At 54.3% G+C, this 13,291-nt stretch overlaps 1 protein-coding gene across 7 annotated transcripts in view; it reads right to left on the minus strand.

Moving 5' to 3' along the window:
• Positions 1-5,803: 5,803 nt before the first annotated feature.
• FAM107A (family with sequence similarity 107 member A) overlaps positions 5,804-13,291 on the minus strand; it is a 36,174-nt gene continuing 28,686 nt past the window's right edge. For all 7 annotated transcript variants that reach the window (XM_052649853.1, XM_052649844.1, XM_052649770.1 and 4 more), the window contains 3 exons: positions 11,115-11,289; positions 8,846-9,002; positions 5,804-8,350 (listed from right to left, as the gene is read on the minus strand). In XM_052649853.1, coding sequence (XP_052505813.1) covers positions 8,243-8,350; positions 8,846-9,002; positions 11,115-11,289 — 440 coding nt within the window. In that variant the 3' untranslated portion in view covers positions 5,804-8,242. The remainder of the gene's footprint in view (positions 8,351-8,845; positions 9,003-11,114; positions 11,290-13,291) is intronic.

Below are 13,291 nucleotides of genomic sequence, written 5' to 3' on the forward strand. Positions count from 1 at the left end.
ACTCTTGTGTAGATGATTCGTGGGTCTCAGATGCACAGTGGACACTCAGGGGGTGTCCCTCCTGTGGGCTGCACAGCCTGCTGGCCGTGGCAGGACTGCAGCGCGGGGTGGGGGTGGGGGTGTGCAGGGCAGTGTACACCTGCCCGGTGCAGCGTGCGCTGGGCTGGGGACGCTCACCTGGGCCCGCTGTCGTGCAGCTGCTGCTGGGGCGGGGTGGGAGATGGGGGCGGGCAGAATGCGCGTTCCTCTACTGTTGAGTGAATTCTGTGTTTCAATGGTTTCCTTATCGACTTTGCTGTTGACTCTGCTTTGTATGTTTTAGATGGGATTCTTTCAGTTTGTTGCACCAAACTATTGACTCCTCTAGTTAAAAGAAAATTTTTTTTATTACAAAAAATTAAAAACCTGTGCACAAGTGGAGAGAGCAATATAATGATTCCAGATGTACCTGACAGTCAGCTTCAACAGGTATCATTTCATGTTTCCCTATTCTTTGTTTTTAACTTTCTGTTTCAAAATGACTTTAGACTTTCAGAAGGTTACAAAAATCTAGTAGAGGTTCTATATGCCTTTCACCCAGCTCCCTCTAATGTTAACATTTTACATAACTGTAGTGTAATTATGGAAAACAAGAAAATACCACAAGGAGCTACTGTTGATTAATGTTCAGAACTTAGTTGAGTGGAACTACATGTAACTTTGTTCTGTATCTTCCGCATCTCCTGCAAATGTGGTATCATACTTTCATAATTAAAAACAAACAAACTGCAAAAACAACAAAAGAACTTACTTGAGGGTGTTGGAAGGTCCCCAAGTTCACCTGCTGGTTCAGTGATTTGCTTGCAGGACTCAGAACTCAGGATAGCTATTTTATTCGTGATCATGGTTTTTTACTGCAAAAGGATAGAGATTAAAATCAGCCAAGGAAAAGGCATGCAGGGCGGAGTCCAGGAGAGAGCAGGTGCAGCCTTCCAGTGGTCCAGCCTGGCTGAGTCGTGTGGACAGCATTTATTCTCCCTGTGCGGCAGCACGCACACACAACCTACGCCCAGGTGAGCTCAGCGCAGCCTTTGTGTCCAGGGTTACAGTGCACGCGTCCCAGAACCGTGGCAGGTTGGTGTGGCTCATGTCAGTTCCTCTGTCTCCATCCCGTCCAGAAACCGTGATCCAGCATAACCCACGGCCACACAGAAATCACACTGTTAGTGGGGACTGCCTGGCACGGCCCAGCCCAGGTGACAGAGGTTCTGAGAGCTTAGAGGGGATCTCTCAGGAGCCGTCAGGGGTCAGTGCTCTCTGGAACGTGCAAGGTTTGAAATCCTGCCGACTTCATTCTTCCTGCGCACTGAATTTTGCCAGGTTTCCCGCTCATACCCTTTTCCTGTTTCAGGATCCCACACCGCGTTTGTTTGTCCTGTCTCCTCCAGTTGGTACAGTTCCTCAGTCTCTCTTTATCTTTTATGACCTTGAGACTTCGGAGAGTACTGGTGAGGTGTTTCTTTCAGAACGTCCCTTATTTACATTGAGGTGTGAGAAGGTGTGGATGATGCCTTCCCCGAAAGAGGGGTCTGGGAGCAGCGTGGAGGGTCTTGGGGTGGTGGCCAACCATGAGGGAGGGGTAGGTGCCAGACTAGCTAAGGGACTGAGAGGAGTGAACCAGCGGAGGTAGAGCTTGGAGGGGTCTGGTCAGGGCCAGATGTGACGGAGTGCGACTGTTGACAAGGAGGACGATAATTACCTTTCCTTGAGTGCCGGCCACGCGCCTGCACCTGATGAACACTTTGTTAGTCAATTCATTCCTCTTAGCAGCCTGTGAGACTGGCACTCCTGGAGCCCTCATTTAACTGATGAGAAACTCAGAGATGCTAAGTGAGGTGTCAGGGTCACCGCCCGTCTGACAAACGGCAGAACCAGGTCGCCTGTGCCACCTCCAAGTCCAAAGTCTGTCTGCGGCCTGGACTCTTAACAGCGCCCGTCACGGTTTCCCAAGAAGGGGCGACAGAAATGGGGGCAGGAGGACCTTCCACCCCGTGAAATGTGCCAGGCCCTGGGCACACTACCCTGTGTCTATTCTCTTGTGTTCTAAGAGCTGCCAGGCGTATAGTAGGTGCTTAAGGCATGTTTTCCTCTTTCCTGCTCCTTCGCTGAGCTCCCTGGGCCAGGAGCAGGCATGGGGACTCCTGTGCCCGTTTGGATGATCTGATCTCAAAGCTGTGAATGGGATGGGGCTGGGATTCTGGTCCCCAGCCTGCTCTTCCTTCTCAGATTGGTTTGGGCTGGGCCACCTGCTGCGAGAGAAGGAAGGAGGAAGGCCATTTGGCCTCTGTAGGCTTGCCGGATGTTTCTGGCAACAGATGGGAAGGCTGGATTGTGGGTGCTTTGCAGAGCGTTGTCCTGTAGCCTCTCTCCGCAGATGCTGTTAATGCCAGAAAGACGCGCAGGCAGCGCGGGCCGGGGAGGGCGGGGTAGAGGGTTCACGGCTCGCTCCCGCCACCTGCTGGCGGTGTGCTTTTGTGCGGTAGCTTTGCCTCTAAACCTTGGATTCTCCTGTAGAGTGGAGGTAAGGACAGTCCTCACACAGAGCATTTAGCCTAGTCCCTGGCACAGACACTAAATGTTCAGTGCGTACAGGTCTCATTGCCTGTGTCACAGCTGTGGAAAATATGGTTCCGTTGGGTTGCCCAGACTTGTGGCAAGTAGTGATTGGCAGAGCTTGAGTCCAGAGGTGGGCCCAGAACTAACCCTGTTTACAGCGCAAGCCTGGTGCTGACCTTGCAGGGGGAAGTGAGCAGTTCAGTTCAGGCACACACAGGGAGAGCTGGGTGCCCTGGGCCCGGGGGAAGCCCTCCCTTGGAGGGGGAAGCCGGCTAGCTTAGCCGTTGCCCAGCAGCCAGGGGTTGCCAGGGCCTCTCCCCAGGCAAGTACTTTCTGGGAAATGGATGGGCAGAGTTAGGGAGGGGGCCAGTACTGGAGAACAGCCCAGCCCCTCGTCCTCTCCGGGGGAATGCCAGCTGATCATCAGCGCGGGCTGAGGTGAGGACAGCAACCACAGGGATGAGAGGGCTCTGTTCTCAAGAGACCCAGCAAAAGGGGGCGCTATACAACAAGGCCCGCTGTCATAGGGGGTTTGGGGTTGGTTGATGAGAACATCAAACGGCTTAGGCCACTGCTCAGTCACAGGTCTGGTTCTGCAAGGGGACGGGAATCCCGCCGTGATGGCAGATGTTAGCCCGCTGGTCGGACCCAGAGACTGGCTGGCTGCAGAGCAAGGGTGTGTACTGGGGGTGGGACCATGTCTACACTCTGCACACATTCCTCACCGCAGGACTCAGGTCGCTGTACGCTGGCCTGCGTCTGTAGGTCAGAGGGGCCAATGGAAGGTGAGCTTGGTTCCTGAATCCTGTGCCAGGAAGGATGGCACGGGGCCCCCTGTGAGCCCTTTCTAGGATCACGGCCTGGCTGTAGTGGGAAAGCTGTAGGCGTCTCAGAAAGATGGCTGTGAGTCTCGTCTGCCCCACCAGGGAGTGTTTTGTGACTTCTATCAGGTCCAACTCAATGAATGTGAGTTTGAGCAAGCTCTGGGAGATGGTGAAGGACAGGGAAGCCTGGTGTGCTACAGTCCATGGGGCCACAAAGAGTCAGACACGACTGAACAACAACAACAGTCAGGTCTTTGAGCTTACCTGCACCTTGGTTTCTTCATCTGCACAACAGGGAGGATGACACCAGATTGTTACGGGTGGTGACCTTGCTGGCTGTCCATAAATGCAGTCACAGTACGGATACTGTGTGTGGATAATCATAAATGATGGCTAGTCACAGCTTTTGTGAACACGTACTGTGTGCAGAGCCCTGTTTGGGACTGGTAAGGGAGAGCAGTCAGGTGGTCCTTGCTCTCATGAGGCCTGGAATCTGTGTAATGTCAAGTGTGGTGAGTTCGGCTTGTAAACCAGGCGGGATGCGTCCCTTCACCTCCTGAGGTCTCCCATCTCTCTCCCGAGTTTTTTTTTTTTCTTTCTTCTCTTTTTCAATATTTCTTTGCTTGCTCCGGGTCTTAATTGTGCAGTTCCCTTACAAGGGGTTGAACCTGGGCAGTCTGCATTGGGAGTGTGGAGTCTTAGCCACTGAAGCACCAGGTCAGCCCCCCAGGTTTTGTGTTTAGTGGGTGGGTGTGTGTGTGTGTGTGTGCGTGTGTGTGTGTGTGTGTGTGCGCGCGCTCAGTTGAATCAACTCTTTGCAACTGTAGCCGCCAGGCTCCTCTGTCCATGGGATTTTCCAGGTGAGAATACTGGAGTTGCCATTCCCTCCTCCAGATCTTCCCGACCCAGGGATCAAGCCCTTAGCTCTTGTGTCTCTTGCATTGGCAGACAGATTCTTTACCACCAGCGCCACAGCCGGTCTGCCATCGAAGAGGGTGCCTCAGACCCAGTCCAGGACTTGTGGTCTGGTGGGTGTGAGTGGCCTCAGCGCAAACAGGGCTCGCTGCTCTTGGCTCCCCGTTGAGGGCACGGTTTGCCGTCTCAGCTACAGCCTCTGGCCTCTCCTTCTCCAAGATCTCTAGGACAGGGTGATGCCTGACCTTTGCCTTCAGGGATGACCTAACTCTGTGAGGGCCCAGCAAGTGGAGTGTTGGGAGCCACGCAGCTCCAACGTGCATCCTGAAGGTACAAGTGCTGGTAGGACCCACGTGTGCCGACAGAAGCCCAGGAAGCCAGAGGAGAGCTTCTGGACCAAACTGACAGCTCGGCGAGGGTCAGCATGGCGGAGGCAGGTGCTGGTGAGGAGAGGGGCTGCACCCTGCACCTGGGAGGAGGCTGGAGGTGTTGCGGCAAAAGCAGGGGGGAGGAGGAAGGGGGTTCTCCTCTTTCACTCAGCAGCCATGTACTGAGCACCTGTTGTGTGCCCTGTGCCCTCAGTGGCCAGTACCTATTCTCTGAGCCGAGAGCGGGAGGGCTGGGGCTCTTTTCCCTGGGGCCAGCTGCCAGAGTGGCACCAGGGAGGCCACCTGCTGGCAGGGAAGGAGGATGGCCATTTGAGATTCAGCCGTAAACAAGACAGACATAAATCTCTGCCCTCGTGGAGCCAGCGTTATCTTTAGGAGAGACAAACAAGGGAAGTGAAATACATGGTAGATGTGGATAAGTGGCAAGGAGGGAAAGAAGGGACAGGAAGAGTGTCAGAGATGTTGAGATTCTAGCAAGGGTGACGAAGGGGACCCAGTTTAGGAAGAGCATGACAAAGACCCGAATGCGAGGGAGTGCGCTGTGTGGCTCTGGGAGGGAAGGCCTGGCTGAAGCTGGGGGAGGAAGGGGAGGGCGGTGGGAAGTGGGGCAGAGGGGAGGGAGCGAGCAGGACGCACAGGGCCTTCTAGGTCACAGGAAGGACTCGACTGGGAGCCAGACGAGCGACACGACCTGCCTTAGATTTTACCAGGACTTTTAACATTTCAGCTGCTCTGTTACAGGCTGTGGGGGGCGGGACCCCAAGCAGGGAGAACAGGAGCAGGTGGAGTCCCCCACATGTGGCACGTCGCCTGCCACGGGGCATAGTCTTGACACATACTTAGGATGTGTGAGTCGGTGATGCCCAGGCAGCTGTTCGCAGACCCGTGCCGTGTAGGCTGCCCGGCAGAGGTGCAGAAACAGGTCCGCGGCACTGTCGCTGGGGCTCCTGATCCAGTAGGTTTCTGGTGACAGAGAGGAATCTGACTTTCAGGACAGGCTGCAGGTAACTTTGGGCCACCGAGCTGGGCTTCTGTTAGGAATGTTTTTCCACAGAATAGAGGCCGACCAACAGTAGCGTAAACAAGGGGATTTATTTGTATTTACAAGAACCCCGGAGGAGGATGGCTGCCGGCATCGGCTTGGTCACATGACAGTCAGGCCCTTCTCGGAGATTCTCTTGGCCATTTTCTCATGGTAGCAACATGGCTGCTGCGGCTCCAGGTGTCCCACCCTCAACGAAGGGAGGGGCAAGGGCGTGTTACCCAATCTGTCTCTCTCATCAGAAAAACAAGCTTTTCAGGAGCCCCTTCATTGTAAATGTCGCGGGCCGTACCTGGTCATGTGGTCACCCCTGGAGAGGGCCAGAGAGGAGGAGTGGGGACGGAGCCCTGGGCGGGAACAGGGGTGTCTGCCAGGCTCCGGGGATGCCGTGGCACTCGCGGTCTGTTCTGATTCTCCAGGGCTTTGTCTCCATGCCCTGCTGCCCCCGTGCAGCACCCTGGGGCCCACAGTGAACCCCCAGGCATTCCCTTGGGGGCTCCTCCACCCTAGACGCTCAGTCTCGTTCTCCTCACATGTCTGAACGACAGGGGGCGACTTCTTTGGGGAAGTGGTGGTCTTTACTCAGGGGTTGTGCATTTTTAGCATGACCCTTGCCAGACAGACATGTAAAATAGCATTCCCTCCTTCTCACCAAAATGGTCACATTCAAGAACCTTTCAGAGCCTCTTTGTCCCTCCCCACACGCAGCATGTCTATTCACGCCCCTCAGCACACGCAGGAGAAGGACGATGTCTCTGGTGGTAGGAGTAACACCAGGGCGGTCCCTTCTCTCCCACCTTTGGTCCAGTTACCAGACTGCATCCCAGCGGCAGCTCTGCCCAACAGTCTTGGTGGGCAGGGTTGGGGGTAAAAGGAAATGCTTTTCTACTGGAGCCCTGTTACCTTGAATGATGGGTTTACAAAGGCAGGGAAAGAAAACACTAAGTTGTGTCTGACTCTTGCGATCCCATGAACTATAGCCCGCCAGGCTCCTGTGACCATGGGATTCTCCAGGCAAGAATACTGGAGTGAGTTGCCATTTCCTTCTCCAGGGGAGCTTCCCGACCCAGGATTGAACCCAGGTCTCCCCAGGAATTGAACCTAGGTCTCCCACATTGCAGGTGGATTCTTTACTGACTGAGGTATGGGGCAGGGGTTTTATTCTTCAGGGGAAAAGGAAAAGGCCTGGTGGGTCTCCAGATCTTTAAATATGGGACAGGAGCGAAAGTTCAAACATTTGGTCCGTGTTGGGAGGCGAGTTCTCAGAAAGAATGGGTGAGTGAGTCCACGGAGTTGGCCCCAGGGACAGAATCCGAGTCGGGCGTGGGCCTCAGGCGCACTCAGTGGAGCCAGTGTCGCAGGGTGGGGCTGGGGTCTTCAAACTGGTTTCTTATGTTTTCCAAAGCTTGTTGAAAATCACTATATTATTTGCTTTTTGTAGGCTTTGGGGAAAGATTCTTTTAAAAAAGTTTTGTGAGTTTTTTTGGCTAGAATTGCATCCGTGTGGTGAAAAAGGCATATTGGCAATCATATGCATCTCTGGTCCCATAACCAACACCGTTTCCTAGCTCGGGGTGTTCCCGGGCTCCTGGGGTGGGAGGAAAATAAAGAGCGCCTTGGGGCTGTGGAGGCGGATGGGAATCTCCAGGACAGGGGTCACGGGAGCTGGGAGGGCTTTTATTCGCCACCCCTGGATGCTACAGCCTTGCCAGGGACAGTGTGGGCCTCAGAGCGGCAGTCCAGGAGCTTGTTAGAAACAAGATTCTCAGCTCTCACCCCAACCTGCGGGATCAGAAGCCGTCTTCCAGCAAAGGGCCCTAGTAATTTATAGGCACAGTAAAGTTCAAGCAGCACTGTTCTAACTTCCAGAAGCGGAGCCGCTGCAGCCCTGGGCTGCTGTGGTTACAGGGTGTAGGCGGGTGGTGTGGAGGGAATAAAGGTGAAGGGGTGGGGAGAGGCTGGCAGACCATCCAAAGCTGTCTTTGTTAGTGTGCGTCTACCTTGGACAGACCATTGTCCCCTCAGGCTTTCAGGGTAGGTGCCCCCACGATGCTCTGCTTAGCTGCCCCACACCTGGCTGCAGAGGCCACATAGGGCAGCTCTCTGAGACCAGGGCTGTCCAGAGAAGCAGGGCCCCATGGGGCCAGAAAGGCACCTGTCCCTTCTCAGCTCTGCCTGAAGCATCTTGGCAGGGCTCAGCAGCTCCTCAAGGAGGGAGCCTGGGGAAGTTCCTTCAGCAGCGGCTGCTTCTGGGAGCAGGAGCGATGAGTGCTAGAAGGAGAAGCCTGCATTCACGATCCCCATCTCCTGGGGGTCAGGTGCGGGGCGGCCCTCTGGGGCGACGCGTTTTTCCAGGAGCGAGCAGGAACACTGCAGAGCCGAGTCTAGGGGCCAGGGCTGCCAGGTACAGGATGGCTGGAGGGGCACGGTGGGGGCCGGGGCGGGCTGGTGGGGGCGCTGGGGCTCCGGAGCCAGCTCTACAGCGCCCTCTCCCCACTGGTAAAAGTGGTGACTCTCCGCAGGTTTTCCCTGACTTTAATAAACTCAGGGGCATGGTCCTCTTCCTTTTCTGGTGGTTTCTCCAGCTGAAGGAAAGAGAAGCAGAGATGTGAGGTGGGTGGGCTAGGGAGATTCCCACTCAAAAGCCACTGGGTTTGGACCCAGGGTCCTCTCTGGGGAAAACAACCAGGATCAGTTCTGCCACCAGCTTGGAAGCTGAGGGGACACAGCACGGGACTGTTCTCCCCAGGAAGCCCGCTTCAAATTGCGGACCTCAGCTGAGCCCTAGGTTCCTCGTTTCTCAAATGGTAACTCCACTGGGCTCACAGGGCAGCTGTGAGAAGATAATCAGAATCAGCGTGCAATAGATGGGGCCAATGAGAAAACTGGACCAGTGTGTTCCCTCTCTGAACCCAAGTCACACAGCGAAGGGAGTGGCCGAGTGAGGATGCAGGCCAGGGGTGGACCCTGGGTCCAGTCCTCGTCTGGCTCCGCCTCCTCGTCAGCTGTGACTGCGGGCGTAGCGCCTCCCTGGGCCAGCGGGTAGTCTTGGAGGAAGCTGGGGCTGGGGCCCCACCCACCTGGTTCAGCCTCTGCTGCCGTCTCAGCAGCTCCTGCTCAAAGGGGCACTGCAGCCGCTTGGCCTCCAGCTCCTCCTTCTTCTTCTTGATGAGCTGGTTCCGCCGGCGGTGTTCCAGGACGCGCTGCAGCTCCGGCTTGCTGTCCACGCCCAGGCCCCTGGTGGGGGGGGGGGGGGGGCCGCGTTAGGAGACTCCCACCGCCCTGCACCCAGGGCTGCAGCCTGCACTGACATCAGCCAGTACCTCGTGCAGTCTGGTAGCCCGGGGATGGGCAAGCATTTCTGTTCCAGGGTACAGGGAAGGGGGACCCCTAGACTTAAGACTCCAGTCCACGTCACAGGTGTGAACAGACTGAAGGGGGATCTGTACCCGGGCCTGTCTGAGCGCAGAGACCAGGCTGTAGGATATTACTGGTTATTTTCTCAGGGTAAGTTTCTAGAGGTAGAATTGCTGGGTCAGGCAAAATCTTCAAAGATTTTTGGTTATATGTTCCCATCTGCTCCTTAGAAAAGGTTATCCAATTTATAACTTTTGTCAACAGTATTTAAGAGCATCTATTTCTCCTTACTGTCCAGTCTTCTTGTATTGCAGGGTCTGGTGGAGCAGCTTGGAGATGGGTGCCAGCTACTTTCATTTATTCTGTGAATTAACTGTACCTTCTGTTCATTTTTACTTTATGGATTTGTAAGAGATAATATACATATTTTTGTCATTTATACTGCAAACATTCACCCTGATTTGTCTTTAGGCTTCTGTTTTTTAAACTGGGGATCTTGACGAAGTACTTCCAATACACAGTCAACCCTCCGTTTCCACAGATTGAATTCGTGGATACCGAGGGCGGGCTTGTGCAATGCCACTTTATACAAGGGCCTTGAGTTTTTGGGTTCTGTTGAGGGGCCCTAACCAGTCTCGGTGGATACAGAGAGACTAGTGTAACCAACGGGCAGGAGGACAACATGGATGAAAAATGAGATCTGCTGGGACAGTATGTTAGTTGAAAATAAGGACAATCACAGCCGTCGTCAATACCAAAAGCCACCACTAGAAGGAGCTGCGGAGGCTTTGCAACCTGCGTCCTGGTGCTGCTGAATAGAGGCCTTCTTGGGAAGGGAGGGACGCTCAGCCTCCCTCTCCCTTCCCCATGCATGCTCAGTTGCCTCAGTCGTGTGTGACTATTTTTGCAACCCCATGGACTGTAGCCTGCTAGGCTTCTCCGTCCATGGGATTTTTCCAGATAAGAATACTGGAGTGGGTTACCCTTTCTTCCTGCAGGGGATCTTCCTGACCCAGGGATCAAACCTGCCTCTCTTGTGTCTCCTGCATTGTCAGGCAGGTTGTTTACCCCTGTGCCAGCTGGGAAGCCTGCCCTTCACCACAGTCCCTCAGTAACCCAGTAGTCCCAGGCCCGACACCTCCAGCCAGCCTTGCCCACTGCATGCTCCTGGCCTGCCTGCTCCACTCGTCCCTCCTCTACCACGGTGACAGCCAGCACTGGGACCCTTCACAGCCCCCCATTCTTCACTCTCTCTGAGCTCCTCCAGGTTCCTCTGCACTCTCATTCTCATCCATCGGCTGATCACGGCCAGTACCCACCTCCGAGCCTGGCTGACTCCCACCCACTCTTCCAGCCCTAGCTGAGGCATCACTTCGTCCTTGGAGCCCAGGCTGGTGGCTCCACTGGGGTCGCAGGCCATTCGTGCCTCCCTCAAAGCACCCGTCCCACCATCTGGTCAAACGTTGGTCTCCTCTGTGAGGGCAGGAACTGGGTCCCATTCCTCTGTGTGCCCCCCGGTCTGGGCACAGGGCATCCATGTAGCCGACGCACATGGAGAGCAGGCACCCGTGGCTGACTAGGCGGGGTCACGGGGCTGCTGGACCTCCACAGTGTGTGCTGCTGACCACATGCTGCTGCTAAGTCGCGTCAGTTGTGTCTGACTCTGTGTGACCCCATAGACGGCAGCCCACCAGGCTCCCCCATCCCTGGGATTCTCTAGGCAAGAACACTGGAGTGGGTTGCCATTTCCTTCTCCAATGCATGAAAGTGAAAAGTGAAAGTCAAGTCGCTCAGTCGTGTCCGACTCTTCGCGACCCCATGGACTGCAGCCTACCAGGCTCCTCCGTCCATGGGATTTTCCAGGCAAGAGTACTGGAGTGGGGTGCCACTGCCTTCTCCGCTGACCACATGGGGCACCCTCAGACCTGCCCTGTCTGTCAGAGCCCCAGGGTGACTACCAGGCCGGCCTTTCACAGGGGGCTCCTCTCCCACCTCCTGTGGTTCATGAGCAGCTCGCGGTGCATCTCCTGGTGGTTCCGGGAGGCCTTCACGGGGTTCAGCAGCTTCTTGGGCTTGATGAGCTCTGGGTTCCATTCTCTGTGTTCTGGCCGGGCCATCAGGCCTCCGATGTCGGCCCGCTCCCTCTGGATCTCAGAGTACATGGAGGCTGTAGAAACAACACAGCAGGGACGGGGGAGCTGGTCAGATGGGCCCACAGCCTCAGCCATTCTCGTGGCAGGGACGGGGGAGCTGGTCAGATGGGCCCACAGCCTCAGCCATTCTCGCAGCACAGTTGAAGGGCAAGGCTTTTGGTGTTTGATGGATCTTAACCACCATGCAACCCTGGGGAAGCTACCTGACTTTCCGAGCCTAGGTTTCCTCATTTGTGACAATAAAATAGATAGCCTGTGCCCAGGGTGTAGGGATTGGGGATCATGGCTGAAAAGTGGTCCTGGGTTACAAAGTACATGGGTTGACATGTGCAAATGTTTTTGACCTTTAAGGAAAAATTTTTTCCTCCTATAAGAGGAATTCTGTTTGAGTTTCTGTTTCTCAGGGAGCTTGTATCAGAGAAAGACAAGATATATAAAAAGAGCAATGTGTACTTGTTAACGGTAATTTGGATAAATGCAGTGATAAAGAAAACATCACCCCTTATTTTCCTGTCTGTAGTTTCCTCACAGACGTGTCCAGCTTTTCAGTTTCTGCAGATCAAAGAGAAGGGTATGAAATCCCAGGACTGCCATGTCTAATTACAGAGGGATGGTTGTCATCTTGAATGCAGATGTCTGCCTTCTTCATGGCCTCAGTTCCACCACAGTAGCTTGAAATGTCAGTGCATTTGAAATTTGGCAGAAGGGCTCACTTCTCTCCAGGTGGGCTCCATATCCTTGAAATGCCCTCAACTAAGCAACTGTGAGGGTGAAGGTGAGAGAGAAGAGTGTGTGGGGTGTGTGCGCGTGCATGTGTGTGTGAGAGAGAGACTTAAAATTCCTCTAGAGAATGACCCAGGCTGGCTATTTTGAGTGAAACTTTAGGCCCTGGTTCTGACCTCTTCATGAGTCCTGTTTTTCTGAGGCAGAGCCTCTGCTACACACTAGGCATGGCAGTGTCTGGCGTGGTAATTGATCGTGAAACCCTTGAGGTTGTACAGATGAGGAAACTGAGGCTCAGGGAGGTTGGTCTCGGGGAACCGGTGCCTTAGGGCCTGTGGGCTCCACGTTGGAGCTGAGGGGGCGTGTCTGCGCTGCGCACACCAGGCTCTGGCTCCCCTCTTCAGACACCACCAGCCATAGTGTGTGTATGTGTCTACCCCACTCTCCCGATTCATCCCCCCCAGACATATTTACACTACTGTACTACTGTGTATGCAGCACAGGGGGAAAGAGAAGTACAATCCGTTTATAGGGAAAATCTCAACCTTAATGCATTCCAGTATACATGAGGTACAGACATAGACTGTTTGATTTTCCCTGTGAGAGAGCTAGAATAGTCAAATTCATAGCAAGTGCACTGGTTGATTCCAGGGGCTGGGTGGGTGGGGACTGGGGACAGAGTTTCAGATTATGAAGGTGAGAAATTCAGGCGATGGATGATGGTGGCCGTTGCACACAGTGGGGATGTACTTAGTGCGTCTGAACTGTACAGGTAAGTATGGTTAAAATAGTACATTTATATTATGTGACTTTCACCACACCAAGCACCGTGTTGCCTGTGGACAGGCCTTTACTTCTTCCCTACCTCTAGGAAGAGGATGAACGCCATTCTCTGCTTGATGAACAGCAGTTCTCCAAGTAAACTAGACTGGGATGGAGGTCTGTGCAAGAACCTAGAGGTGGGCAATAGGTTCAGGGGGTGGGGTGGAGAAAACAGGAGCAGAGGGTTTGATGGGCTGTCAGTTGCAAGGTGATGTGTCAGGGAATGTGGGCCTCAAAGCTCTGCCCATGGTGGCGCTCCAGACTCACGTTTGGCGTGTTACCTACTACATGGTGCTGTTAGGATGACTAAGTGAGACCCCCTTTGTAAGATGCTGGGAAAACTGTTATATTTTGGATGTAGACAGACTGTGTCAGAGCCTGGAGCCGTGGTTGCCAATTTTCTTCAATTCCCAAAACCGTTTTCTACAATGAGTATTCTAATTTTCCCGCTTCCTTTTTCATGAGGCTATT

Source organism: Budorcas taxicolor, chromosome 1, assembly GCF_023091745.1.
Source record: "Budorcas taxicolor isolate Tak-1 chromosome 1, Takin1.1, whole genome shotgun sequence".
NCBI classification, from domain to species: domain Eukaryota; kingdom Metazoa; phylum Chordata; class Mammalia; order Artiodactyla; family Bovidae; genus Budorcas; species Budorcas taxicolor.